This window comes from Hibiscus syriacus, unplaced genomic scaffold (genome assembly GCF_006381635.1).
Source record: "Hibiscus syriacus cultivar Baekdansim isolate YM2019G1 unplaced genomic scaffold, ASM638163v2 tig00111402_pilon, whole genome shotgun sequence".
Taxonomy (NCBI): Eukaryota; Viridiplantae; Streptophyta; class Magnoliopsida; order Malvales; family Malvaceae; genus Hibiscus; species Hibiscus syriacus.
The window spans coordinates 6033103-6060474 of record NW_024063082.1 but is presented as its reverse complement, the minus strand read 5'-3'; the positions used below and the strand labels follow the sequence as shown (position 1 = coordinate 6060474).

Genomic DNA, 27372 nt, shown 5'->3' with positions numbered 1-27372 from the left:
TATTTTCATTTATTATTCAGGAACATGTTAATTTATAAGTTAATAAATGTTATATTCCACTAATACTTAAAATCCTTAAGCTTTATAGTTCAAATTTCAAATTTCACTATGCAATCAATTTAACCCCTACATTCACCAGTATTTTAAAATGTACAAGAATAAAAAATAAACGAGCTTAGAAACAAGCCATTAAACGAGGTTGTTTATGAACATAAATGAACAAGTTGATAAACAAACTTGTTCGTGAATATAAATGAGTCTAATACATATCTATTCATGATCGTTTGTATATTAAATGAAATTAGAAATTTTGTCCATACTCGTTTATTTAACTTAACAAACAAACGTTATACATGATATAACGAACATATCACGAACAATTTATTAAACTCTGTGTTTATTTACACTCCTAATCCCATTAATCAAAATAATGGTCTTATGTTTTGGCACTCGCGAAAAGTCGCATCGGATAGTTTTTTTATTTACCATTACAAACTTTGAAATTAAACAGATTCTGCAAATCGAATGTTACTCCTTTGAATTTACAGTGACTTGCAGGAAAACTTTTCCTAAGGTGCGAGATTGAAAGGTAATTTTGTGTATGGATAGATGCCTCGTACGACAATTGCTAGAGATTATGAAATTTCTTCACCCGAAACATGCCATTCACAAGTCCACAACCCATATCTGAAATCTACCCATAAAACAGATTCTTAAAATGTAAATACAAATTTACATTGAATACAACTCTTCCACATATACAGTAAGAATTATGTGAAACTAATATCTTGATTAAAAATTATGATATCGTTATGTAGTTAATAAAAAATCATATTTTATAGTCTACGTTAATATTGTACAACTACAATTATACCAAGTGATCTTCAAGGTGCAGTAGTACTAGGCAAGTCCAAGCAAAGCAGAGCTCTTGACATTAACTCTATAGCCTATTGTAGCTTCAGAAGCTGCCATATCTGCGTATTGCATGCCAAAGAAGGCAAGTGGAAAATCTAGTAATTACAATGTGGCTCTTCCAGCTAACTTTATCGGAAAACAACCGTAGTGTACTTCGGCAAGACGGTTATAAATCCGATAATTACGCTAAGCTCTTTGTAGGCAATCAATCTTTCGTTTTGCATTTGCACTTCGTTTGAAGCTCGGTGAGTTCCTGCGAAGGATCCAGGTTTCTCAGTTGGCAATTTTCCCCCTTCTTTTACAGCAGCACCGGTCATATACCGGAATGTTGCCTCCTTCCTCACTTTCATACGTGCATATAACCGAGTAGCCAAGATGTGAAAATAAAAACCTTTCGAAGACTACGTACCTGAATCTGCTTTTGAAGATATTTGACGTACTCTACCGCCTCTTCCAGCATATCTGCAGTGTTGGTTTGCTGGCAGTACAAGAAAGATAATTGCCAGGTTAAACAGTGTACATTAGAAGACTTTGCATGATATCATGTACACCTGCATGCAAATTTTCACGACAACCAATACATTTTTACTCAAATTAGAATTTATAGATATACAGTTTCATTGCACAGTTCACATGGCTCATGCCGTATATGTTAAACCGGAGCAATGGTTAACGGAGGAAAACTTTTCCAGTAAAAGATACACTAGACAACAAAGATCAAACCGCAACAGAGTAATGAATGCATATACCTTGTTATTTGTTTCCACAACCCTTTAGACCCTGAAATTTTGAGATTTTCCTTCTCTTTTCTTACTGACACACTAAAATTAGATAATGGTAACCTTAACAATGAATTACTCCATCTATGAATTTATAGTAACTAATACAAATATGTACAAGCGAGTCTCACACTCTAAATCTAAGGCTGCAAATAAACATAGTTTTTTTTCTTCTGTTTTCGAGCTTGTTCCAATAAAACATCTGCCGAATTGAACTAGCTCTCTAAATGAATGCATTTGGCATCAAACTTGATTAGGATGATACACTAATATAGGTTAGAATATAGAACTTCCAATGAGTTTATTTATTTATTAAAACTGATCTCAAGAAGTAGCCTACCTTATCCATGTTGGGTACAAGCTCTTGAAGTTTTCTGATACGGTCACTAATCCTTGTTCTCCGAACCTAACAAAAAATAGAACCGAATGGTTAGAACTCAACATAAACACCATTTCGGATCCTATCAATGAAATGAATACACTTACCCTTTCTGCAATGCTTCGAGGATGAGTCGCGCAACCACGCTTGGCGCGGACCCTGCAAGGAACCGAATCCTCCAAAAGTTTCTCCATATCTATGTCTAAAAGATTTGATATCCCACCAGAAATATGATCACTTGGTTCTCCTTTCTACACAAAAACAGAAGGAAAAAAAGGTATTGTAAATGAATTTTTATATAAAAATGGAACTCAACCATATATAATTTTGCTCAAAAGTGCAAATTTATGAGTATTGCTATTAATTGGTCAGCTTTACAAACAAATATTAAAGCCTAAATCACTATAAGAAGACCAAGAATCTTTCTTTTTTACAGGCAATTCAAAGACGAAACACCATATAAACTCTTAGCCTTACCAACTGGGAATGAAACTTTGTCGGTGGGAACTGCGTATCAAGCTCACTAGCCCCCTTACTGGAGGGAGAAACATCCATAGTTGGAGATAAATAGTTATAATTTGCAGCAACTCCAAAGTTAGAGAAGTAGGCATCAGAGGCTGCAGCAGAGTTATTCCCAAGAAAACCAGCAGGAGAACTGTTTTGTCTCTGAAAGCCAGACGGTTCAAACAACCCAGCTGGATCGGGCGAGTTAGGAAAAGGCAATGGGTTTCGAATGGTGGGTATGGTCGATGAATTGCCCGTGAGTAGCTGAGTCAAGCACTGGTTAGGTTTTAAAGGGTCCTCTTCGTCTTCCTCGAGAAGAGCTTCCAACCAGGTGGCTGGCGCTGAGCGGAAGCGGGCAAGTCCAGCTCGACTCCCTTCACCACCACCACTACCGCCGCTGGAGCTGCTACTTCCGGAAGGCGTCGGTTTCATGCTTCTCTGTTCAGTTCGAGGGAGTTAGCTTCGTGAACCTACGAACAAAAACCTTTCCTCTTTGGTTTCCCTTTTCTATGTGGATACACCCTAAACATAATAAACTTTCCTTATTTTTTTATTCTTTTAAACCGTTGGATTAGCACCGAATGTTTTGAAAAAGAAAGATCCAACGGTGGCTAAGTCTGTTCTATCATAAAATGAAACATGTAAGGCCCGAAACTGCAACCTCGTCGTTTTCTTTCAGATTAGACTTCCTCTCACCGTAACCTCTGGAAAGTAAAGAGTATGTAAAGTCTGTTGCAGATGCAAATGTTTCTCGTGAAATCACGAACCAATCAGAATTCAGAATAGCAGGCACGTGGACACACCGCTTAATAATTACGTGGTAGATTGGTGTTACTCAATATATAATTTGGAAAAATGTCTCGTGGAAAGGGTTTGGTGCAGGATGGCCCGAACGGCAGTGTCGACTGTAGATTTGGTAATTATTTCTAACTATTATGTTTATATTTTAAATCTTATTATATATTATTAAAACCCATAAAATATTTAAGTGATTTAAGAGAATATTTTTAAAGGTTTTAAGTTTAATTATATATATATATATAGAATGTATACTATTAATAATTAAAAAAAAACTTTAAATAGATATAATCATCACAGTCTATTCAAAAAAAAAATTCCAAACTATGAACATTACTTTTACATCGACAATAAATTTTATAATTATTTCTATTTTTTTATTAATAAAATTCATATACCATTTCTAAAACTATAACTGCTACTTTTTATCGTAAAAAATAATTTATATTCTTTTTTTTACTATTTTATTATGTTATATTATAATTGCTTTTAACATTATTTGTATATATTAAAATTTTTATGTCAAATAAATTATTTAAAGGTAAGTTTAGTTTGCAAAAATGAAATAAAGCGAAATATATATTATATGGTGTGATTGGTTAAATAGAGTAAATTAAGAAATAATAAGTTTAGCATTATATAAAATAGTATAAATGATGTTTCGTTTATATGGTTATTAATGGAGAAATTGATTGACATATTTCTTCTTTAATTCCAAAAAAATGTGATTTCTTCTGTTTCAGTATACTTTTATGTATTTCATTTTTGAAGTTTGATCTTTGACATCTATGTCAATGTGTCGAGATTCATATAGGATAAAAAAATTAATTAAATTTTGAATTTTAAATCTTTTAAAATGGTTCAACAAAATAAGAAAAATATAACGAAATCAAAATCTATGAACGATGAGTTATAAAGCGTGATAAAATGAATCATATAATATCTTTGTATATATCAAACTCTAAAAAATTTAAAACTCGAGATTTGGAAATTTATATTAAGGGAAACTAAATACCCATAAGAGTGCGTTTGGTTCAGGAAATGTAAGATTATCAGGGAATAGGATTATTGAGAATATTGTATTTTGTGTTTGGTTGGTTTAGCAGGAATGAAAGATTATCGTGTTTGGTTAAAGGAATAAAAGATTATCGGAATGTATATTTGATCAAATTGTCCTTATTATATATTTGTTTTTTTAACAAGTTATAAAATATTTATATATTTTCTTTAAAAAATTTAAATTTATAGAATTTTTATATTTTTTTTTACAAAATTGAAAATATAAAAAGGTTTAATGAAAGGGTAAAATTTTATTTTAACCTCTGAACTTCATATAACATTTTAATTATAGATTTTTTTTGTAAATCTAAAATAGTTTAAAGATAAATTTGTAATTTAACCTTCGTAGATTTTTTATTATTCAATGACAGAAGAATGATATTTTTTGAAAAAAATTTAAGTGCATTTTAGTTCAAAACGCCGGTAATCCAATAATACTTAAAGAAATAGAGGTAATGACATTTCCGGTAATATACACACAAAAATATACTATTGGTAATAAAACATTATCGGAAATGAGATTTCCGGCCAACCAAACATGAGAATGTGGATTTCATTCCCATGAGAATCTCACATTCCTTGATCCAAGCACCCGGTCAAACTCCAAGATGGAAAAACATACAAACGAAAAATAATAATAAAGGAGCACACGTTTTTTGGAATTAAAGAAAAAAATATATATTAGTCAAATTCTCGTTATTAATGTCTTATAAAAAATAAATTAATTATCACTTATAATTGTCATAATTAGTTAATCTAATAGAACGAGACACTATATTCTTTAAATAAGATTAAATGTTTGAATGTTAGTACGGTAAAGGCTTAAATATATAAAAAGTGTTCAATCTATGCTCGTTTTTCTAGTTTACTGCCTAACACTATCCCCCGTCGTCGTCCTTTCCGACCACGACCAACGCTGCTCACGTGGCCCTTGTCATTATCCTAGTTATAAGTCACCGTAATTGTTGTCGATTGATCGTCGAAATCGTTTGGGATTATGATTTTCATCCTAGAGTTCGTGGGGTATAAAACGTCAATTCGATTTCATAGGGGTTTTGGTCGTTGGGGGAGGTGAGGTCGGGTGGAGTTTTGTCGACGGCAAAGGGCGACGGTTGGCGTGAGTTTAGGGGATGAAATGAAGGTTTTTTAAAGTTTTGGGGTTATTTCAAAAAAATGTGTGTTTTTTAAAAATATATATAATTTATTTTTTTAATTTTATATAATTTTTTTTAAATTATCAGTTTGTGACACGTGTCACTTAACAGAAAAAACTAACGGTCCGTCACGACTTGACCTTTTTTGAGTAACGGAATGAAACGTTAAAACCAAACTGAAATAAAATAAATGTTAGACACTAAACCAAAAAATGAACTTAGATTGAGCACCTTTTATATATTTAAGACTATTGTAAATGAAAAGAATAAGGTAAAAGGATCTACCCATAATAAACTTTTATAATTTATGATCAAAATTAATCCATATAATTATAACCAACAAATAAACTAATAATCATGATATTATATAATCATATAATTATAATTTTTTGGTGTTGCCTTTCCGTTTGTTACTTACCGTCTTGGCTTGGGCAACCTGAATGTCACTTGAGAAAACCAAGCCCCCTTATTTTCAACCAATTTTATCAAACACGTTACGTGCATCTATCTTTCGACTCTGTTACCTACACAAAACTCGTTCAACGCTCCACCAAATCCAGTTGTTTGCTCCACGGGAAATTTGCCAATGCCCATATATTTAAGTCTGCTTTTAAGCCATGCCCCTTTTTGCTAAACAATCTTTTAAATATGTACTCCAAAGCTGGTGAAATGGATGTTCCTCACCTCTTGTTTGACAAAATGTCCAAACCAGATCTCGTTTCATATAACTCTTTGATTTCTGGGTATTACCAGATGGGTGCTTTCGATAAAGCCATGCAGGTGCTTACTCAAGCTAGAAAAGCATGTCTAAAACTTGATAAATTCACTTATGATGGTGCTTTAAATGTTTGCGCTCAAACTGGGGATCTCAAGCAAGGGAAGTTAATTCATGGATTGATTGAAAAAGCATTTTTGACCTACTCCTTAATAGATGTGTATTGCAAATGTGAATGTGTTGATCAGGCAATGTTTCTGTTTGAGAATTCCAAGGAGATAGATGAGATTTCATGGAATACATTGATTGCTGGTTACGTTCGTATGAATAAAAATAACGAGATGTTGAAACTATTAACAAGCATGCATCGAAATGGCTTGAAATTGAATACTTATACCATGGGAACGTCCTGAAGGCTTGTTATACGAACATGGATGTAGGGATAAGGTATGGGAAAATGCTCCACGGATGTATAATGAAACTTGGGTTTGGTAATCGACATTGTTGTAGGGACAGCATCGCTTGATTTCTACGCAAAAAGGAGAGAAATACATACTGCAATCAAAATTTTTACAAGCATGCCAAACCGCAATATTATCATTTATAACGCCATGATATCCGGATTAGAAACAGAGAGCATTAGCAGGGGATGACCAAATGAAGCCTGCAGACTTTTCCTTGAAGTACAAAGACAAGGATTCAGAACGGGTAACGTTACAGCCGAGGAATCTAAAGTGGTAACGTTTCTAACGTTAATCACTTGGATTGACCAAAAAAAAAGTTGAGACACCACATTAAGAAAAAAGATATAGTTTGAACACTTATTTTTACTTTAAGTCTTAAGGGTATGAACGTTTATTATGATCAAAAAATGATTGAGAGTGTCACACCCCAATTGGTGGGGTTAGATTTCTTAAAATTAAAATATGGGAAATGAATAAACACAAGTGGAAAGAGTTGTTCAACCACATCAATTATTATTACTATTTTTATAATATGAAAAATTTAGAACCATAAGTGGCTAAGAGTTGGCACGAAAGAAAACAAAAGATTCCTAACAGGAAATCTGTAATCTGTAATCTCAAATCCCCAAATCATGGTTTCATCCCCAATTCTACCCACTTTCCTCTTTGTTTCTTCGATGTAACTGCCATAGGCGCCATTGCTACGATGACCAACCCCTTGTATATCCTCCATGAACTCTCCAAACAAGTCAAAGACTCCAATCCCAAGCTTGTTGTGACTGTCCCGGAGTTGTTGGACAAGGTTAAGGGTTTCGAGTTCCCTGTAATTTTGCTTGGTCCTGGACGAAACCAACCACCATATGAAGTAAAACAATATCCCAAAGATACTGTCTTTTCACAATCTTCTGGATTTAGCGGGGGATGTACAAGAATTTCCTGTGATTTCTATTAAGCAAACTGATACGGCAGCCCTTCTGACTCTTCAGGCACGACAGGGGTCGGTAAGGGTGTTGTTTTAACACAATGGAATTTCATTACAGCGGCTTTGCTGGTAATCATGAATCAAAAACTTGCGGGGAATATGCATCGGGTTTACTTGTGTGTATTGTCAATGTTCCATGTGTTTGGGCTGGCAGTTATAGCTTACGGGCAGCTGCAGAAGGGGAATTTGTTGGTGTCAATGTCCAGGTTTGACTTTGGGATGTATTTGAGGAATATAGAGAAGTATAGAGTAACTCATTTATGGGTTGTGCCTCCGATCATGCTTGCCATGGCTAACAGACTCTTGTTAACAAGTTTGATCTTTCTTTGGTGAGGCAAATCGGTTCTGGTACTGCTCTTATGAGGAAGGAAATGATGGAAGATGAAGATACACGATCTGTCTGGCTCGGCTGTTGCGGCGGCCTTCATAACTATGCCCTTTGTACCATCAACAGGTTGCGATAGGGTTGCCAAGTCCAACCCGGGAGCTTGGATGATTCTCGTCCCGACGCTTTAAGGCCAGAGAGCTGGTTGCTTTGGGGAAAGCTCAAGCATTAACCCTGAACCCGAGCGGCTTTGTAATGAGCTGAAGAGTCCACGGGGAAAGTGAGAGCAGCAAACCGTCGGTGCAACTGGCCATGCGACATGTAACATGCATAGAGGATGTTGTCATCTTCATGGCACTCGCGGCTGTCGTTGACCATAGCTTTGGTCTTTGGTTCATTGCCACATGATACAACTAGATTTAATAATTAAGAGTGGTGCATGCAAGGGACATTCCATGTGGGTTAAGTGACAATGCTTCACACATCAATTATTTGAAAAATGGAGTTATGATTCCCAAAAAGGAAAATCACGTGGTTGGTTATTAAAATAAGTGGAAAATCATCATGAGTCCTCAAGGCTTGGTAAGAACTTGGTCTTGTCTCATAGTTTCCTTTAGTTTTATTTTATAGCTCAGTATTGCAAATTAATTTGGTTCGCACCCTAATTTTAATGATTAATTATTGAAGTAGCCCCACAAGTATTCTATTATATTAATTGGGTTTCCAAATTATTATTTCAATTATAATAAGCTATCTTTATGGCGAGGAAAATTATTTGGATACGAGTTAGTAATTTTGATGGCCTGGATCGAGAGGAAAATATTGGAAGTTGAATCAAAGATCGAGGGCGTTTGAATGGAATTTAAATGGTTGACCAGTATGGCACGGAAAATCGAGGTAATACATTACTATCTTTTCATGCTTTATGGAACATGTTGGTATTGGTAAATGCATCAATAAAAATGTTTGATCTCATATGTGTAATTAATGAAGTTCTACACTCGATTCGAATACAGTACAAATTCGATAACTGAATATGGATCAAATGACTAATATAAGAAATTGAATGACAGTTTGAATTCAATTACAAGTTATGAGATTAAGCGATATAGGAATCAACATTGGATATGAAATTTTATAATTTATCTCATTTGATAAGGTATGGAAATACTTCGATTGGTTAAAATTACGAAATTACCGTTATGTTGGAAAAATGAGAAGAATTGTCCTTGGAAGTTGATTTATAAATCTGAAAAGGCATATTGATATGATAAAACTACTGATGTGCATAAGAAATGTTAGTTTTACTTGGGAATTTGGGATAACCGGTTTTTAAAACCAAGAGGGTTTATACAAGATACTAGAAGTCTGTTAAGAAATCATTTCAAGATCAAAGAATGTTAGGGAAAGCGATTAACCATAGGATCTCTAAATTATAGTTATTTTTGTTAAGAGTTAATACCGGCATTATATGGTTAAGAAATTACGAAAATACCCTTGAGTGGTAAAAATAGTCCGAGTTGACCCTGAATGAGAAAGTACTTTGAGGATTCATTTTTAACTCAATAAATTACTGATTACTTGTTGAGATTCTATTTTTGTATGGAAAATTTCGGATAATCCGTTAGTAACATCTGAGAATGTATTTAACTCGAAATCTTCGAGTTATGAGTAAATATTTGAAGAATAAATTATCGAGGGTGCTCTTTTGTCAAAATTGTTCGTATAGAATGGAATAGATGATAAGTCTGAATTAAATAATAAATCGGATGGAAAGAACTGATTAAAATACGTGGAATCTGTAAAATAACCAAAATACCTTTGCAATGGAAATGACTCAAGAATATCACCAAGTTCAGGAATGAGTAGATATCCTCAAGCTTTGAAATGAATGGAAAAACATTGAGCATCAAAATGACCAAAATGCCCTTACGGTCTATACTAAGTAAATGTCTTGGATTAATTAAGAAATTCAAATAAACATGGATGTTGTACTGCTCTTTAATGTTATGAAACACAATTTAAGCCGGTCAAACAATGCTAGTGCTATATTAGTACTTGAATGGAATATATACCACTTGAATGATAGTTCGTCTCCTCAAGTTTGGATTGATAATAATTATGGAAGTACTCAGCTCAGCTCAACGCTAGAGCACATTCGATATTAAGAGGTGGATATTCGTGAGATAAATCAATCACGAATACCAAAATGATTTTAGTATATGACCAAAGTGAACTGAACGGAAGTACAACGTGTATTCGAAACTCAAAAATATCTGAATTACTCTGGAAAACTCTGAAGTAACCGGGATAACATTAATTGCTAAATGAACCAAGGAACCTTAATGATGGAGAATTTAGTAAGTATAATTGGATGAGTCTGGAAATACAATAAACTTGTATGTACGGTCCCTATGGTTATGAACTAAGAATCAAAGACGTCATCAATTCTTGATATTGTTGTAATGTGAAAAGAAAATAAAGATTATAAGGATGCCTGTTCGATTCCTTAAGGTATATTTAGCGATGATTATGAAGATGATTTATGGACAAGAATTGTTGGTATTATAAAGTGAATACCAGGAAGGGAAATGAATTGACCAATCGACAAGCATCAGTTCTGAAAGTTGTTCAGCTCAAGTTGTTCGATAATCCGATCGATTGTCATGGATGGTAATTTCCCTGAATATTCATTTCTTATTTTTCGACTCAAATCACTCCGGTTATTCTGGATGCACATGAAACCATAGTGGGATTCTAAAGTATTAACCTTAAATGTCTGTTTAGATTGATTAGTAACTGATTTTCTTCAATAGGACCATGTTACTGGAATATGATCAAATTGCATAAGTTTTCTGTTATCCATACTGATGACTACAAAATGCCTCTGATAAATATTGGGATTTCTCTAGTGTGTTCCTTATATTTTAATAAATTGTTTTATTGTTTTAATATGAGGTACACTGAAATTTATGGTTACTGTTTTATGGATGTACCGACTTAATGGTGATGGCTTATGGATTTGTATCACGGTATAAATTGTATCTTGGATATACATATTTGTAAAGTATAACTTTGATCAAGCTGGAAAATTTTTTATGGACCTAATGTGACTCTTAGGTAGGCTCTGCGGCCCTGAGATCATTCTCGGGTAGGCCTTGCGGCCCTAAGATGTGTTCTTAGGTAGGCCCTGTGGCCCCGAACTTTCTTGGTTAGGCTCTCAGGCCCTAAGATGTTCTCTTAGGTTAAATCTTTGTAAGATGGTTTTAAAATACGAGTTTAAAAAGCTCCACTACAATATGGTTTATGAGATTTTACTGAACTATCATTTGATTAGTGTACCTATTATGATTTTAACGTACTGAAGGAGCACACTAGACATCCTATTCAACCTCATGAAATCGTGATAGTATGAAAGGTTTCTTATGAACTGAGATTCGTGGCTTCTACTCGATGAACTACTAATGGAAACCCAGATTATTCCGCAATTGGTATACGTTTGATTCAATAAGGAAATTATGGCTTCCCATTTATCTGCATGTCATGTAGCATCATCTGGTAGTTCTGTATTACTGAGCTTTCCGAAGCTCACACTATTACTCACCATTGCAGGTTAAAAGAATTGTACCAGTGCATATATCGAATTCAGTAAGGGAGCTCTGCTGCCGTTGTTTGCAGAGTATGGTACATGTGATTAGGGGGCATGTAGATTGTATTTTGTTTTTATATACGAGTCTGAAAAATCTATTTTACTTCTGAATACTGATAAATGATTTTATAAGTTACATGTTTTAATTAAAGTTTTAATTTTTTCGCTATTTTTACAGTGGGTCGCTCCGGTGGCCCTAATGTGACACTCTAGATCGGATCGGGCTATCCGCATCGGTCTGAGGGAGGGTTACAGAGAGGAGTTGAACATGTATTTTCTTGTATTCACCTCAGATTTAATAATTAAAACAGAACATAAAATTTAAAATTTGAATTAACTGATACCTGCATTTACCTTCCAAATATAATATAATAGAAATGAGAAAAATATGTATTAGACTTCCAAATAAGATAGAGAGTCATTAAATCTACCCTTCTTTTCTTAAAAAATAAAATTTACGTTTTAGATTTTATGATTTTTTTTGGACAACTCATATTTTTTAATATCTCAATAATAAGATAAGTAATAATTAATAAAACTCGACTTACATAAATTGAATAAAAATAATTACAGAAAATTTTAATTAAAATATTTATTTTATTTTCATATATAAATTAAATTAATTGGTCAATTCTCCTTTCCCCCCTCAATTCTCACAATCCATTTTCTAATTAATTTACCTCGGCTATGAGTGATTTGAAGAAGGAATCTGTCTAGCAGCTAAACACTATTTCCCAGGGATGGTGATTTATCATTTCAATCCTTATTTTTATATTAAGCCTTAAGTATACGAATGTTTATTATCAAATAATTAAGAATATCTAAATATATACTACCTTGTATTCACATCAAATTTAATAATTAAAAACAAATCATAAAGTTTAAAATTTGAATTAACTGCATTAGATACCCATTTTTACCTTCCAAATATTATATAATAGAAATAAGAAAAATATATGTGTTAAACTTCCAAATAAGGTATATTTTATTAGATATTATAATTGATATGTTTTATTGATTTGAGTAAAATCGAAACAAACCAATTACACTTCAATTTTTAGGAAGAAGAGTGAGAATTAGAGTAATTATGTCATGACCCAACTTTAGATGTTGGGTCAGGCCACGACATAAAAAATCATTTATATATTAAGAAAATATGCAAGGAAACTACAACATTAGGCTTAAACTCCATAAACAATCAAACACCTCACATAACAAAAACATCTAGATAAACCTAACCATACGCACGATACACTGTGTAAGACTACTTAAACAAGAATAGTTTACCATATGAATACTATAAAATAAAATATATATCAATTTCTTATGAGTCAACAAAAACGTAGGCCAACCTTGAAAAGCAAGGCCCGATGCAACATCAAACACACAATCATCACAACATGATCCTACAGAGTCAAGATACTAGTTCAAGAGAGAGAGAAAAATATAATTTATAATAAAAAATTGGAGGGGCAAAAATCACAATACATCAAAATTTGAAGGTCTAAAAAGTATTTATCTCTCTATATTTTTTGTGATAAAAAAATTAGGGGGCAGTGCCCTCCGGAACTAAGCATAGCTTCATCCTTGACGATCCCAAAATATTGGGATTGACAAAACTTGAATCAACATTCACATATTTGTTATATGAAGGCAACTCTTTCAATGTCATTGAATCATGCAATGACCACGACACCACTTTATCTCCAACGTAACCACTGACGTCGCAAACGAGACAACGATTCCTACTTCTACAATTTATTCAGTTTGACAAGTTCGAGAACCACTTCTCGGTCGTCACTATCAATACTAAAATCAAGCTTCTTTGTAAACTCTCATGCACATTTTGATTCCCTCAAAATCACTTTCTCTTTAATTCTAAAATTCGAGTCCAAAAGAGATTTGACCAAATTATATACGATCATTACCTTCTTATTTATAATCATAATTTTGTTAAGTAAAAAAGAGTTGAATTATTATTTTTCTCTCCTATTTGGAAGGACTAGATTTGGAGGAAGAATTAAGTTAAAATTTCATTTCATTTTCTTCCTTTCTCTTAAGTTCCTTCTACTAAATGTACGACGTGACAAGAAAAGTATTTTTTTTTTTGTAAAGAGTGAAAATATTCTTCTCATTACTCCTATTTAATCCGATGAACGAGAATTCACCATTAACATTAACAACTATCCATCAATAAATACATTAATGTATTCCATAATAAACAAAATCTTCTCATTACTCCTACATAATCTCATGCTTTGTAACTTTTATTCTTGAAATCTATAAATTGAAACATTTCAAACATGATTTCTTTTTACATTTTAATATTCTATCTTCCAAATTCTTTTTTCACTCAATTGATAAAAAAAAACATTAATATTAAACCTTTCCCTTTCTTCTATTCAACATTCTAACCACTGTTTTGAAAACCGGACCGGTCGGTTCAATCGGGAATCGTTGTCTAGTTCGGTTCAATCTACACCGGTTGAACCGTTACTAGTGAACCGACCGGAACCGTTGAATCGTTCGAACTGGACCGGCTAAAAACCGGAAAAAACCGCCAATTTTGTTTTTTTTTTAAAAAAAATTAAACCAAACGATGTCGTTTGTTAAACGAGCCAAGTCAAACTCGAGTATTGCTGAGCTCTACTCGAACTTGAAAACTTTAAAAGTAAGCTCAACTCGACTCAAACTCACAAACTAAAAATTATCAAATTCAACTCGAACTCGAAATATAATATTTAAACTTGAACTCGAAAAGGCTTGAACTAAAAAAAAAAATAGAAGCTCGATTGAAGCCTAAAATTCAAGCTTAATTGAAGTGAAAGAATAGTTCACTCAATGCTCACCAAAAGGCTCCATGATTTTGAATGACAAATTACCTCTATTATTTATAGAAGTTAGTTGGGATGCTCTTCTATGTTTTTTAGCCATGTGGAATTGTTTTGTTTTCATATTTTTACTCTTTAAACTTTTGGGATGCTCTTCTATGTTTCTTAGCCATGTGAGATTGTTTTTAAAAAAAATTAAACCAAACAATATCATTTTATTATGATTTTTTTAGCCCCAAATTTATTTTTTAATTATAGTTATATAATTATATTTATTATTTAATATGTTTTACCTTAAATATTATGTTATAGTTAATTTGAATCATTTTGTTTTACTTGATTTTATGGTTTTTAACTTATATATGTTATGACTTGCTTGAATATGACTTGTGATATAAAAAATTATTTTTATTAAATATTTTGGTATTTTATTTAATTTTTTAAATAATTATGACGTCGTCCGGTTGAACCAATGAACCGGTAGCATGGCCGGTTCGTTAACCGGTCCGGTTCTAAAAACCGTGATTCTAACTCTCAACCTTTTCCTTTGCTTAGTCTTATTCTCAGTCATGAGGGTAAGCGTTCGATCTTGTCGAGTTGAGTGAGTAAAAAATTTTAAATTATTCGAGTTAACAAGTCGTATTTTATAACTTAAATTTAATTTAAAATTCTTTTGAGACGAGTCGAGATTTTAAGTTTACGTTTAAATTTATTTGTGAATATTTATAATATATCATGCTACTTTTTTATGTACTTGGTTTTAGTGTTGAAGGCAACAAACATGATGTGATGGCCGAAATTGTTAGGTTAAAATATATAAAGGTGGCTGTGTTCAGATAACCCACTTATTCCTAAACGAAAGACATAATAGGTGGACTGACTTAGGTGAGGATGATAAACTCCACGATTGTTCAGCTTCGTTTGCTAAATGTGCACGGCTCCAAATTTACTTGCAAATTAACAACATGATGAAAATTAGCAGTAATTAAGGCTGTCTGAAAAGAGCTTCTATGGATATGACTAGTACAGTATTTGTTCATGTGTGATATTGTAACACGGCTCATGCAAGTTGGCATTAATATTTTCAAAGAAACAGTGATTGATCGCGTGGGAGAAGAGAAATGTTCAAGTTGATTGTTACTGCTAGGGGTTATTTATAGGCAGCAGTTGATCATGATTGATCTGATTTCCGATTTACTGTTAGTAATGTTATTTATAGGTCAGTGTGTTATGGTCGTGCGTTCATGGTATTTTACTAGTATATTTTTGTCAGGTATTGATTGGTTGCAGTTGAATTGGTTTGATTTGTTTGTCGATTTGTTATTAATGATGATATTTTAAGATCAGTGTGCTAAGATCGTGTGTTCATGGTATTTTAATATTATTTTTTTAATCTGTTTCTCGAGGTGTTATTCGATGTTTCGAGTTTATTTTCATGTTTTATTCAAATATTGATTGATAACCTATTAACCTTTGACTAATTTTATTTATATTAATAAAATTATATTTGTTGTGGTCATCTGATTTGTTAAGATTTATTAGTTTTTTAATAGTAATAAAGAGAATAACAAATAGAAAGTAATGGTAGAAGAAAAGGTTCTATCGAGACACAAACAGTCTTTACAAAAATCATTATCTAAATTGTGTATCACCTAGGGGCAATTCTGAGACAGGATATAATTTTTTTTTGAATTAATCACTAGTATCTGATCTATTAACTAACTAATCTAAATCGAATACTACAGAGGCGATGGTGACCCTTCCAACTCAGTTTGCTCCATTCACAAACCCCAGAATTTGAACCCATGACCTTGTTTAAGGGACCTAGTGCCTCATCTTACTAGACCAACTGGTTGTTGGTGGAAAGGATAGATATTGGACACATAAATCAAATATTTTATTTTTTTTAATAAAGTAGAACAAAGCTTTTGTTGTGATTATTGACAGATATTTAGTGAATGGTTTAAAATTGGCAGGAGCCATAGAAACAACTACTTGTGTAATTAATGCAATCCCAAATTCCATCATTCCTCCACCTCCAACTCAAGCCAATACTCCCAGGAGAAGAAACCGGAGGGTAAGAGATAAGTGTGTTTATCATTTGAGTAGACTTATTAGCTGCAATCTTTTAATGTATTTTTATGATAATTATTTCATGGTTATCTTTGAATTAATGTTGTGTATATCAGTCAAAGCCACTACCTGATTTCCTAGAAAATTGGAATATTGAAGAGAGGGAACGTCCAAATGGGAGGATTGATAAGGTAATTCTCATCTTTAAATGACTTTTACAACCAGGGATGGCCACTCAACCCGAACCTGACTCGATCTGATCGGATTTTTTTTAAAATTTGGGTTCGGATCGGATTTTTTTAAGTGTGATATTGGGGTCGGATTTGGATTTAGGGTGAAAAATACCCGATCCGAGAAAAATATATAATTTTATCTTATATATTTAGGAATAATTACAATAATACCCCTCTATATATAATTTTTTTCAATGAAGTCACTATTTTTATTGAATAAAAATAATTTTTTTATTATTCCGGGTCGGGTCGGGTTTCTAAGTCATATATTCGGGTCGGGTCGGGTGAGACATTGTTTTGGTCGGGTCGGATCGGGTCTCGAGTGGAGGTTCCTTGTTCTCAGGTCGGGTCGGGTGGACCAAAAAACCGACCCGACCCGAATCCCTATTTACAACTCTTATAATTTTATATGCAATTGACAATAATTTTGGCTCTCCTTGATTAACAGTTCTATTATCATAAAGAATTGAACTTCATGTGCCTGTCGATCGTCGAGGTCAGAAGGTATGAAACGTCTGGCGTTCGACCTAGTCGCACTAAGAAGCCGAAGCCGAATGAAGATCTAACTAGCTTTCTTGGACCTCTACCAGTAAGTGTGCATTTTTAGTATTTTTTTTTAATTTCTGTGTGTATGAAAGAATAAGATAAATGAGGTATTTGTTTGTGATGCAGAGATAGAATTTGGGTATAAGTAAGGCCCTTGGCCTCTATAATTTTGATTCTTTTCTACCTTAGTTCCCAGATACAAAGAAACATTATGGTTATGTGAGTTGAAAGTTTCTTCATCTATTGTTATTTGAGCTTTTGCAGGCACAACCATTGAAAGACGAAGCCGAAGCTTCGACTGGGGTAGAAATCAATTCTGAAAATCCCAAAAACTCTGACGTCACAAAAGCTTCAACTGGGGAGGAAACCAGTTCTGAGAATCTTGAAAACTCTGGTGTCGTAAAAGCTTCAATTGTGGAGGAAACCAATTCTGAGGATCCTAAAATCTTCAATGTTGGCAGTTCTTCAAAGACTAAACACATTCGTTCGTACTTATTTAAACAATATTTATATTGAAATATATGCATGTATCAAATACTTTTTTGTTTCGAAATCAAATTAACATAGAGTTTTTTTTTTTTTTTTTGGTTGAAGGAAAGAAAAGGATGAAAAAAGTGGATAGATCAAACTTGGTCAGCAGTATCAAATGGGACGAGATGGTGAAGGTTCCAATCGTTTATATTAAGCAGTAAGCACTACAAATATATAAAAACTATTGCATTTTTGGTGCGAAAACAATCTGTAGCATCCATCTTTCTGGTGTTGTTTTATTATATCAACTATCAAGTATGTTTTCTTAAGACAAATAAGTATTTGTTGGCTTTGTTGGATGGATGCTCTTCTCAAAAAAACCTTATTCGATGTCTAGGTGAATGGAAACGATATATGGATATCCTCTTCTTTGTTTGAAGTTTATTTAAGTTTTTATATTATATTTAACAATCTTCCATCAAATAACCAATTAATGGCATATTGCTACACTGCTAAACAAGAATATACCCATCTTTTATTAGGGTTACAATTCCGTCTATGTATGACATTTTTATTTTACTAATATTAATATACTCGAATTCATTAAATGACATCAATAATAAAAGAAATTGCTTTTAGAGATCACATGTTTGAAGAATTACATTTTTCCCCGAGCTTCGATGGACTTGTACTGAAATTCCGTCTTAAGATTACCATTCTCTTTAAAAAAAAAACCTTAAATAGACTTTCTGAGTATATATAACATTAAATATTTTGATATATATACTCTATTATGTGGGTGAATGATAATATTTATATAAAAAATATTTAAATAGTTAAGTAATGTTCATATATAGAATGGAAATTGAGACAGATTATTCAAAATTGTCCTCAGATTTGTGAAGACAAATGTACGTCGGAACTGCTTTGAAACATTTCTTGCTTTTTAATGCATAGACTTACCCAAGAGGTAATTCTGATTCACGGAACTTGCATCTTCAACGGATATAAATAGTCTCGTAAATGAATATATATAACGACATTTGATTTATAAAGAAAATTATGGACAATCAAGTTTCTGAATTATGTTGACAATTGAACAAATCAGCGTTCTTCAGTATTAGTAATTGGTGGAGCAGACATTTGCCTATGCTGTTTTGAGAAGCATTAATGCGTGTAAGGTAAGTCGAAGCTTGGGGCAATACCCAACTGATCAAGTGACCGCCACCCGTTCGGTTGCATAATGATTCCGACGCCCACAGCTCGGAGCGGTTCCGATCTCTCTAACACCATGCTCTTCATCCCTTTCCTGCAAAATATAACAGCCACACTTAAATTGACCGGAATGAAGATGATTGAAAGGTGCCGGTTCTATAACTGAAGGAAAAATAAAAGAGGTGGGGGATCATCGAGGAGGCGGAGTGAAGAGCAAGGGCGGTGGCCAAGCCGCAAATGCCTCCGCCCACGATCACTATGTCTTGTTCACCAAGGTTCATCTTTTGCTTGACAATCCATTTCTTTCTATTCTCTATTTATTTGTTTGTTTCCCTTGTAAATGAATAGTTTTAATTCGACTTTGCCGGGGAGTGCTGAGAATGGTAGCTGGGTTTGTCCTGATGCACATGTCGATTTCAGGACCTCTGAATCAACACCTATATTATTTTGTTGGATTAAAATTTATAATTATGAATATACATGTATAATATATAATATTATCATAAAGTATGATATAAAATTAAATAACCAATTATGTTACATATATCATAATTATTAAAGTGTCATGAAATTAAAGTTGTATATACTTTATTGCATTAACGTAACCTATATGCTAGCAAATTAATACATATTAAGATTATAATCTACAACTATGAACTATATAATAATTTAAAAACGAAAAAGAAGGAGAAATAGCATGTATCTTTTGGGCGGAGGGGTAACATGTTTTGTTTGTATCTTGTTGGTCCTCGCAAATCGCAAAATTAACAATTTTAATGAATAAAAGATGTTTATTATTCTTAAGATTTTTGGAATTAATCATGATATTTACATTGATGTTTAAGCGAACTCACAGGGTATAAAACTACTACTATATCATCCCCACAAAAATAAACAAGAAAGAATGATCGACCAAAATCCTAACAAACCATAACTTTAATTCCTTTTTCACTGTCAATCGTCATCGACGCCTGTCAATCGGCCAAAATTCTGTCGGCGAGTGATCGACCAAACACTTGTTAGCTGAACCCCCATACTTTAAGCCGATTGCAACGAAAATTGGACAATTGTAGGACGACGACTCCGATTAGACGATTCCAACAAAGGACAACGATTTTAGCGATGATTACTCTCACAAAGCGTTGGCATTTGGTTAGATGAAGTGATCGACGATAAAAGATGACGATTAGGGGAAGGTCGGTGTGGGTAAAGAGATTTGGAGTTAGAATTTTTAGAGTTTTGAGTTCTTTAAATTTAAGAAAGAACTTGAGTTTTCTTAAAATAAATTATAATTTTAAGTTTTTTTATCTTAAAATTAAAATTTTATAAATCTGACATGTGTCATATAACGATTCATTTTAACGGTCGTGACGGATCAAACACCTAAAAAAACATCGAAATGTTAAACATTTATTTTGAAAAAAATTATTTAAAATTTTAAATTAAAAAGGATATAATTTAGGTATTAATTTTCGTATTAAAAAAATGACACTAGAAGAGAAGAAGTGGGACATAATGAAGGTAAGTGACAACCACCACTGCTTAAGCTTACTATCTTGGGTGGGCAATTCCGATGCCGCGTTGATGGCGAGGAAATAAATTCACTGCCACAATGAGAGTGGTCCCATTTATCCACATGCACACACTTTCCACTGTCATTTTCAGGGAGGACACGAGGTGATACCAGAGATCGAGAGTTTTAGAGGTTTTTTTTTAATATATTTTTTTACTGATAATTTATTTTTATTTCGAAAATTTAATAAATAATTAGTATATTTTTTAGTATCTAAATTATACTTAAAAGTATATATGATTTGGTTTTTAAAGAATTTTTCATTAAAAAAATGTATATAATGTTTCTAATGCTACATGTTTAGGTGTCTGGACCGTAACGGTCGTTAAATTTCATCGTTATCTGACACATGCCATGCATGTTAAATTTTAAAATTATTTTATTTTTAAAAAACTTAATATTGTAATTAAAAAAAATCTTCAAATTTATATCTTTCGTCGTCGAACGGTCATCGTCGGTCCGTGATCTTCACCGTTGACACAATCAAAATCGTTTCGACCAAAACCCAGTCTCCCACCAGTTGTGAAAATGCTTTGATCACCCACTGTGAAACTGCTTTGACCTTTTTGAAAAAACGTTGCTAAGGGTAACTCAATTTCTAAGTTTTTCATTACTATTTTGGACGATTTGGACAGCTACAATCATTCCTACGTTACATGACTGTCACCAATGATTTTCTCATCCTACTCTGAATAAACCCGACCAATGGTGATCATTTGTTGTCAGAGGTGGGGCGATGGAGAGAGCGGTTAGATTTGTTTTTTATTTTAAAAAAAACAATATTTTTATTATTAAAAAGTTAAAAGATTAAAAAATATAATGTTAAAAATATAAAAATATAACGGAGAAAACGTTAAACACCTATTTTTAACAAAATCGTATTTTAAAGTATAGTTCAGACGTTAAAAATGTATTAAGCCTTTAATAAATTCATCATTCTTAAAAATTTAAAATTACAGTCCAAGATAAAATTCTGGACGATAGAGTCATTATAAATTTATAATCGCAGCTTGAAAATGCAGCCGTACCGTTACCAAGGAAAACATATCTTTAGAAAATAGAGCAGAATGGGTAAATAGAGAAGTGAAAAATGAATGAATTTATAAAATTTTAGAAGAGATGAAACAGATTTGATAAAATTTAAAATATATTTTTATATAAAATATTTCATTGCGTGTATATATATGGATAGAACTATTATTCCCAACCCCAGGATCTAGCCCAACTTGGGCTTAAGATTTGATAGAATATAGGCCTAAGATTCTTTTAATGAAGTGGCACACTTTCTTCTATTGGGCTTCTTGCATTGTTATCTAAAATTGAAGATCACATTGGGATGGTAACAGAATCGATTCTACTTTAATTTAAAAATGTTTATTTTGTTTTGAATTTGATCCAAAGAGTTTATCATAAATTTGATCGAACCCGATTATATCTTACCACACTGCACATAATCCAAAGAAACAATATTAAGACAACAGTAGTATTGAAAATGTATATAAAAAAATATTAATATATATTATATAGATAACCGAACTATAATCATGGTAATAAAATGAAAGAAGAGCACATTAAATATGAATTCGTGATGCGGTTATTTAATGTTATAAAAAATCAATAAACAATGGTTTTTTCTCATTTCATGCCACTTGTATCTTTATTGATATAAAAAGACTTGATTGAAATTGATGTTAGAGATTAAATTTAAAAAAAAGTTTGAATTGAAGCAAAAATGAAATTTATTATTGTTAAGCAAATGGATTGAAAGAGAGAACGTGGAAGCATTTGAAGCGGGAAAATGATGGAAACAAGTTGGAATAAGCAGAGCAGAGGAAATGGGGAAATTGAAAAACGTGTTGGTCCACACATGGAACGAAACAAAGGGGCTGAGACATAGCCCACAAAACTAAGGACACAGGTACCTACCAAATCAATTCTATCTCCCTCTCTCCAACCACTTGCCTTTCGAGTCTATTGGCCCCTCCCCCCTTTTCTCTCACTCCGACCACCTATATATAATTTCTTACACAAGCTTCTTCCATTCCCCTTCCCATGTTTCTTTTTTCCTCATCTAATTACATCAATATTCGATAACTGGTTTGATTTGATTATTCAAAGTCATGGGACGATCACCTTGTTGTGAAAAAGCTCATACCAACAAAGGTGCCTGGACCAAGGACGAGGATCAACGCCTCGTCGATTACATCCGTCTCCACGGTGAAGGTTGCTGGCGTTCCCTTCCCAAAGCTGCTGGTAATTTACCATTTTAATTACTTCTTCTTCTTCTTCTTCTTTCTTAGTTATCAATTTGGTTTCTATTGTTTGCAGGGCTGCTTAGATGTGGTAAAAGTTGTAGATTAAGATGGATAAATTACCTGAGGCCTGATCTCAAGAGAGGGAATTTCACTGAAGATGAAGATGAGCTCATCATCAAGCTTCACAGTTTACTTGGAAACAAGTGAGTTCATCCTCCCTCCCTTTTTTTTTCTTCTTTTAATTTCATCGTATTTGATAAGTTTTTAATGTCGTCAAATGTATTTACAGATGGTCTTTGATTGCTGGAAGATTACCTGGAAGAACAGATAATGAGATAAAGAATTACTGGAACACACACATCAAAAGAAAGCTTATAAGCAGGGGAATCGACCCTCAAACTCATCGTCCTTCGAACGAAACTGCTGCCAATACCACCACCAACAGAATCATCACAGCCCTTACTGAATTGGATTTCAGAAACGCACCCAAATCGAATTTCATGAAAACCCCATCATCTCTGGAATTCAAACACAATGAATTTCAATTCAAGCCCAACGCAGATTCCCTCGAAGAACCCAATTGTACCGCCAGTAGTGGCATGACTACAGATGAAGAACAACAACAGCAACAGCTACACAGGAAGCAGTATGATAATCCAAGTGACGGGGAAGAGTTAAATTTGGAGCTTTCGATTGGGATTAGTTCAGCCGTCTCCTCTCGAGTTTTAAGCGCTAACTCTGCCGAGTCCAAACCAAAGCTAGAAAACAACAATTTCCAGTTTCTTGAACAAGCTATGGTGGCCAAGGCAGTGTGTTTGTGTTGGCAATTAGGGTTTGGAAGGAGTGAAATTTGTAGGAACTGTCAAAATTCAAATGGCTTCTATAGATTTTGTAGACCTTTGGACTCGTAGGGTCATTTTTACTTTTAGATGATAATTTGAGATAATTACTTAATCATTACCATCTTTTCCTCTGCTTTCTGTAATCAATACCTGATTTCTGCAGTTATTATTCAATTCTTTGATTTGTTTTATCAGTTAAATGAACATGCAATCCCTTGCCCGAAAAGAAAGAAAGAACATGCAATCCCTTGTCCGAAAAGAAAGAAAGAACATGCAATCCCTGTTCAAAAGAAGCATAAAAGATTAACAAATTAGATATTATGAACTTTGAATTGCTATTTTCATATTATAAAACAAACTTGTTAGATAATGACCGCTATACTAATTTAAAATTTTATAAATTATGGCATGTTATTAAAAAATTAATAGATATGATGTATTATTGACATTATCTTATGGTGATATCTTAGCATTATCGTTAATTTTTCTATGATACAAAGTAAAAATATTGAAATAGATAATCAGCTTAAACGGAACCGAAATTAATTAGGCAATTAAATAGGTAAAAAACATATATAACACAAAATACAAATACTTTAGACTTGTTTATAAAAAATATTTTTTAAAAAAAGAACTTTGAAAAAAATGAGAAATAAAAAGAAAGTAAAGATGAAAGGTGTTGAATTATTAATGAAAAGGTATTGATGTCAACATGCAAATGCAATGGAACCATGTGAATGAGATGGTGACTAATCGGTTTGTCTACGCTGGCAATGGCTGGCATGCATGTTTAAACCGTCTTACCTCATAACCAATACTATATTAAGATTTAATAATTCATACCAGACACTAAAAAATAACAGAAAAGTTTATATTAAAAAATAATAAAATAAAAATGTAACATGTACACTGACGGTGAAGGAAACAAATCCCAGTGTTTTAAGGTTTCGGATGGAGAACTACTACCTTTCCTTCTGCAGAAAGTTCCTTGGGAATAACAATTCTTGTTAAATAAATACGAGTATCACTTATTTTTATTTTATTTTGAGATAATAAAGCGATATTATTTATAATTTTAATACAAATAATAATAAGAATAATAAATATAGTTTGGGATATTTTTTTAAGATTCGAATTCAAACAGTTGAGTTTGCATGGTGTATATATGTTATTATAAACTAAAAAAATTCTGAATATATATTTCATTGTAATTACCATATAATATTTAAAATAAATAAAGAAATGTAGTATTGAGATAACTTAATTGAGAGTAGTTAAATTAAACAAGAATTGGGATGGGTTAGATTGGTATTGGGAAGATCATAAATGAGGATCATTGTTCTAAAACAAGTGCTGCATTCAATTTCAGTCAGTCCCAACTTTAAAAAAGAGGTAGGCAAAGGCAATGCATGTATTAATGGGGGTATTGAAGAAACTATTCGGCTCATACCAAAGCCATCCATGTTAGGTTACATTTAATTTGGTAATTGAATATGGAATAAAAAATAAGTTGGCAGCCAATGTTCTTCTATTTGGGCAAATTATATTCTAATTTACCCTTTTCCTATTTGGTTTAACAAAATTGATTCAACAAGTTTAAAAAAAATCTAAATTGAAGAAGTATTTAAATTTGAAAGTAAATCTTTATTAAAAGAAATAATTTTGTAGTCAACATCAGAAGAGAGCATCTATTGCTATTTTTGAGTTAAAAAATAATAATAATTATATAGTTCATTTTACATGTTTGAGCAGCAGTTCAAAGTGTTGTCTGGTGTCTTGTAAGTTTGTATTCTATTCAAAGCAATTATGGTCGTTTATGATGCTTTAGATATGGTTTTTGTTTGGCTATGGTAGGATTTAGATATCGTGCGTCCATGATATTCCATTTGCTTTAGGCATTATCTTGCTTGGAATGTAATCTGGTGATTGTTCTTGTCTTTTTGTTTTTAAAAGCAACAATTAGTAAATTGTGACATTTGGTCAATATTATTTTCTTTAAAAAAATATTGTACGGAAAAAATTATAAGGATCTAAAACGATGTCATTTTGGTGTCATTTGTCATGTAATAACATCATAATTATTTAATGGTATAGGACCAAAACATGAGTAATTTGAAAGTTTAATAAAATTGTGAATTTTTAATATTTAATGACCAAAACAGGAATAATAAGAAAAGAGAGTGATGGTTTGTGTAGTTTAGCCATAAAACCAATAAATAGGTTTAGGAAGTCAATGGCAATTGGAAAAGCAATCACGAAAGGCAAGTGTTTTAAATAGAATGGGTAATGTTTAGTGAAAAGGCATTTGGGATTGGTTGGAGGAGGGAGATAGAGACATGTGAGCATGTGACATGTTTGGGTTTGGAAAGGTCAGGTCAGGTCAAGTAGGTAGGTAACCAAATTTTCAATTTCTTCTTCTTATTTATTAATTATAGCATTAAATTAATTAATGAGAAAGAAGTCGGTTAAAGGTTGGTCGGGGAGAAAGATAGATAGGTACCCACTCATCTCATCTCATGTGCCCATTGGTTGGTAGGGATTGAGATTCACACTCTCATCTCATATGTAATAACATTATATTAATGGAATGATTTGGTATACATTTGGTACTTCAACTAAATATTTAGTCTCAAGCTAGTAATTAAGTTTTTTTATTCTTAAAATTGTATCTTTACTTTTAATTTTGTAATCTAATTGCAATTCCACTTATTATTTTGATATTTTTATAAACATTGTTAATTTTTAATGACGAAGAAATATATGATTGTATCACATGTCAATGTTGGTGTCATAATTAACATGTGGTACGATCTTATATTGTTATGTTATTAAAAATTAATATCATAAATAAAAAAAATATCAAAACAGTAGATATAATTAAAGTTCATATATCAATTTTGAAGTAAAAAAATTAAAGTCAACCATAAGTATTGTCACGATTCATGATCATCACGGCAGACCAAATTATGTACATATTGACAAATATTTTGTTTTAAAGAAAGTCAACAATAATTGAGCTACATTCCTATTCAAATTCAGTTTGCAGATGTTTTAATTAATTTAAGTCCAAGAGACTTGATTACATGTTAGTTCGAGGGGAGTGTAGAATATTACCGACAATTAATTTAAATGAGTCGAACAATGACGATATACATGTTTAAAATATTATATTTAAACAATTGAAAAAATCTCACATCTAAACCACATGATTTGATAAATTAATGGTTAAATATGTTGATTTTATGTTGTCAAAAAAAAAATATCATAACCTTAATCAGACTTATATCAATATAACAATAGATCATTTCTTATATTGGAATCTTGAGTATATCAAAAGACAATAATCGACAGGGTTGAAGACTTATAAAGTTTAGAATTTATCTTTGACAGCTCAAAATCATAATGTTTAACCATAAATTTCTCAAAATCTCACATTATTTAAATAAGAGAGTTTTTCAAATATTTAAATAAATGTTTTAAACATATCTTATTGAATGGTTGAAGACAAAATTAATATATATGCGTCGTTGTCGGTATTATACTCCTAATACATCAGCAGAAAGTATTTTCTAAAATTATTATTTCTGACATATTTGATTAAAAAAATCTT

At 32.3% G+C, this 27372-nt stretch overlaps 4 protein-coding genes across 5 annotated transcripts; 3 read left to right on the top strand and 1 right to left on the bottom strand.

Annotated features, from left to right (window-relative positions):
- Positions 1 to 909: 909 nt before the first annotated feature.
- On the bottom strand, positions 910 to 3086 carry LOC120161737 (transcription factor bHLH81-like). Of its 2 annotated transcripts, XM_039171952.1 has the most exons (5): positions 2551 to 3086; positions 2181 to 2324; positions 2035 to 2100; positions 1325 to 1393; positions 910 to 1168 (listed from the first exon to the last, which is right to left on the bottom strand). In XM_039171952.1, exons 1-5 carry the CDS (start codon positions 3007 to 3009, stop codon positions 1121 to 1123), a joined length of 786 nt encoding a protein of 261 aa, XP_039027883.1. In that variant the 5' UTR covers positions 3010 to 3086; the 3' UTR covers positions 910 to 1120. The 2 variants fall into 2 exon arrangements, with proteins under 2 accessions (XP_039027883.1, XP_039027884.1); XM_039171953.1 differs by lacking the exons at positions 910 to 1168; positions 1325 to 1393 and adding an exon at positions 1396 to 1466.
- A 3150-nt stretch (positions 3087 to 6236) lies between these two features.
- Positions 6237 to 7719, top strand: LOC120161462 (pentatricopeptide repeat-containing protein At3g13880-like). The gene is made up of 2 exons (XM_039171704.1): positions 6237 to 6624; positions 7460 to 7719. The coding sequence occupies exons 1-2, from the start codon at positions 6237 to 6239 to the stop codon at positions 7717 to 7719; spliced, it is 648 nt and encodes a 215-aa protein (XP_039027635.1).
- Positions 7720 to 17308: 9589 nt separating this feature from the next.
- On the top strand, positions 17309 to 18230 carry LOC120162075. The gene is made up of 3 exons (XM_039172254.1): positions 17309 to 17449; positions 17671 to 17895; positions 17996 to 18230. The coding sequence occupies exons 1-3, from the start codon at positions 17336 to 17338 to the stop codon at positions 17996 to 17998; spliced, it is 342 nt and encodes a 113-aa protein (XP_039028185.1). The 5' UTR covers positions 17309 to 17335; the 3' UTR covers positions 17999 to 18230.
- Positions 18231 to 22724: 4494 nt separating this feature from the next.
- LOC120162263 (transcription repressor MYB6-like) lies at positions 22725 to 23893 on the top strand. Its single transcript, XM_039172433.1, has 3 exons — positions 22725 to 22918; positions 22994 to 23123; positions 23210 to 23893. Exons 1-3 carry the CDS (start codon positions 22786 to 22788, stop codon positions 23829 to 23831), a joined length of 885 nt encoding a protein of 294 aa, XP_039028364.1. The 5' UTR covers positions 22725 to 22785; the 3' UTR covers positions 23832 to 23893.
- The last annotated feature ends 3479 nt before the right edge of the window (positions 23894 to 27372 follow it).

What these genes read in the sequence shown, in the direction of transcription:
- LOC120162263 (XM_039172433.1), top strand. Translation starts at nt 22,786, where the DNA reads ATGGGACGATCACCTTGTTGTGAAAAAGCTCATACCAACAAAGGTGCC. An exon ending in TTCCCTTCCCAAAGCTGCTG is followed by an intron (nt 22,919 to 22,993) that starts GTAATTTACCAT and finishes TATTGTTTGCAG; the next exon opens with GGCTGCTTAGATGTGGTAAA. An exon ending in CACAGTTTACTTGGAAACAA is followed by an intron (nt 23,124 to 23,209) that starts GTGAGTTCATCC and finishes ATGTATTTACAG; the next exon opens with ATGGTCTTTGATTGCTGGAA.
- LOC120161462 (XM_039171704.1), top strand. Translation starts at nt 6,237, where the DNA reads ATGTACTCCAAAGCTGGTGAAATGGATGTTCCTCACCTCTTGTTTGAC. An exon ending in ATTGATTGCTGGTTACGTTC is followed by an intron (nt 6,625 to 7,459) that starts GTATGAATAAAA and finishes TAACTGCCATAG; the next exon opens with GCGCCATTGCTACGATGACC.
- LOC120162075 (XM_039172254.1), top strand. Translation starts at nt 17,336, where the DNA reads ATGTGCCTGTCGATCGTCGAGGTCAGAAGGTATGAAACGTCTGGCGTT. An exon ending in GCTTTCTTGGACCTCTACCA is followed by an intron (nt 17,450 to 17,670) that starts GTAAGTGTGCAT and finishes GAGCTTTTGCAG; the next exon opens with GCACAACCATTGAAAGACGA.
- LOC120161737 (XM_039171952.1), bottom strand. Translation starts at nt 3,009, where the DNA reads ATGAAACCGACGCCTTCCGGAAGTAGCAGCTCCAGCGGCGGTAGTGGT. An exon ending in CTCGAAGCATTGCAGAAAGG is followed by an intron (nt 2,101 to 2,180) that starts GTAAGTGTATTC and finishes ATTTTTTGTTAG; the next exon opens with GTTCGGAGAACAAGGATTAG. An exon ending in TTGTACCCAACATGGATAAG is followed by an intron (nt 1,394 to 2,034) that starts GTAGGCTACTTC and finishes TTGTACTGCCAG; the next exon opens with CAAACCAACACTGCAGATAT.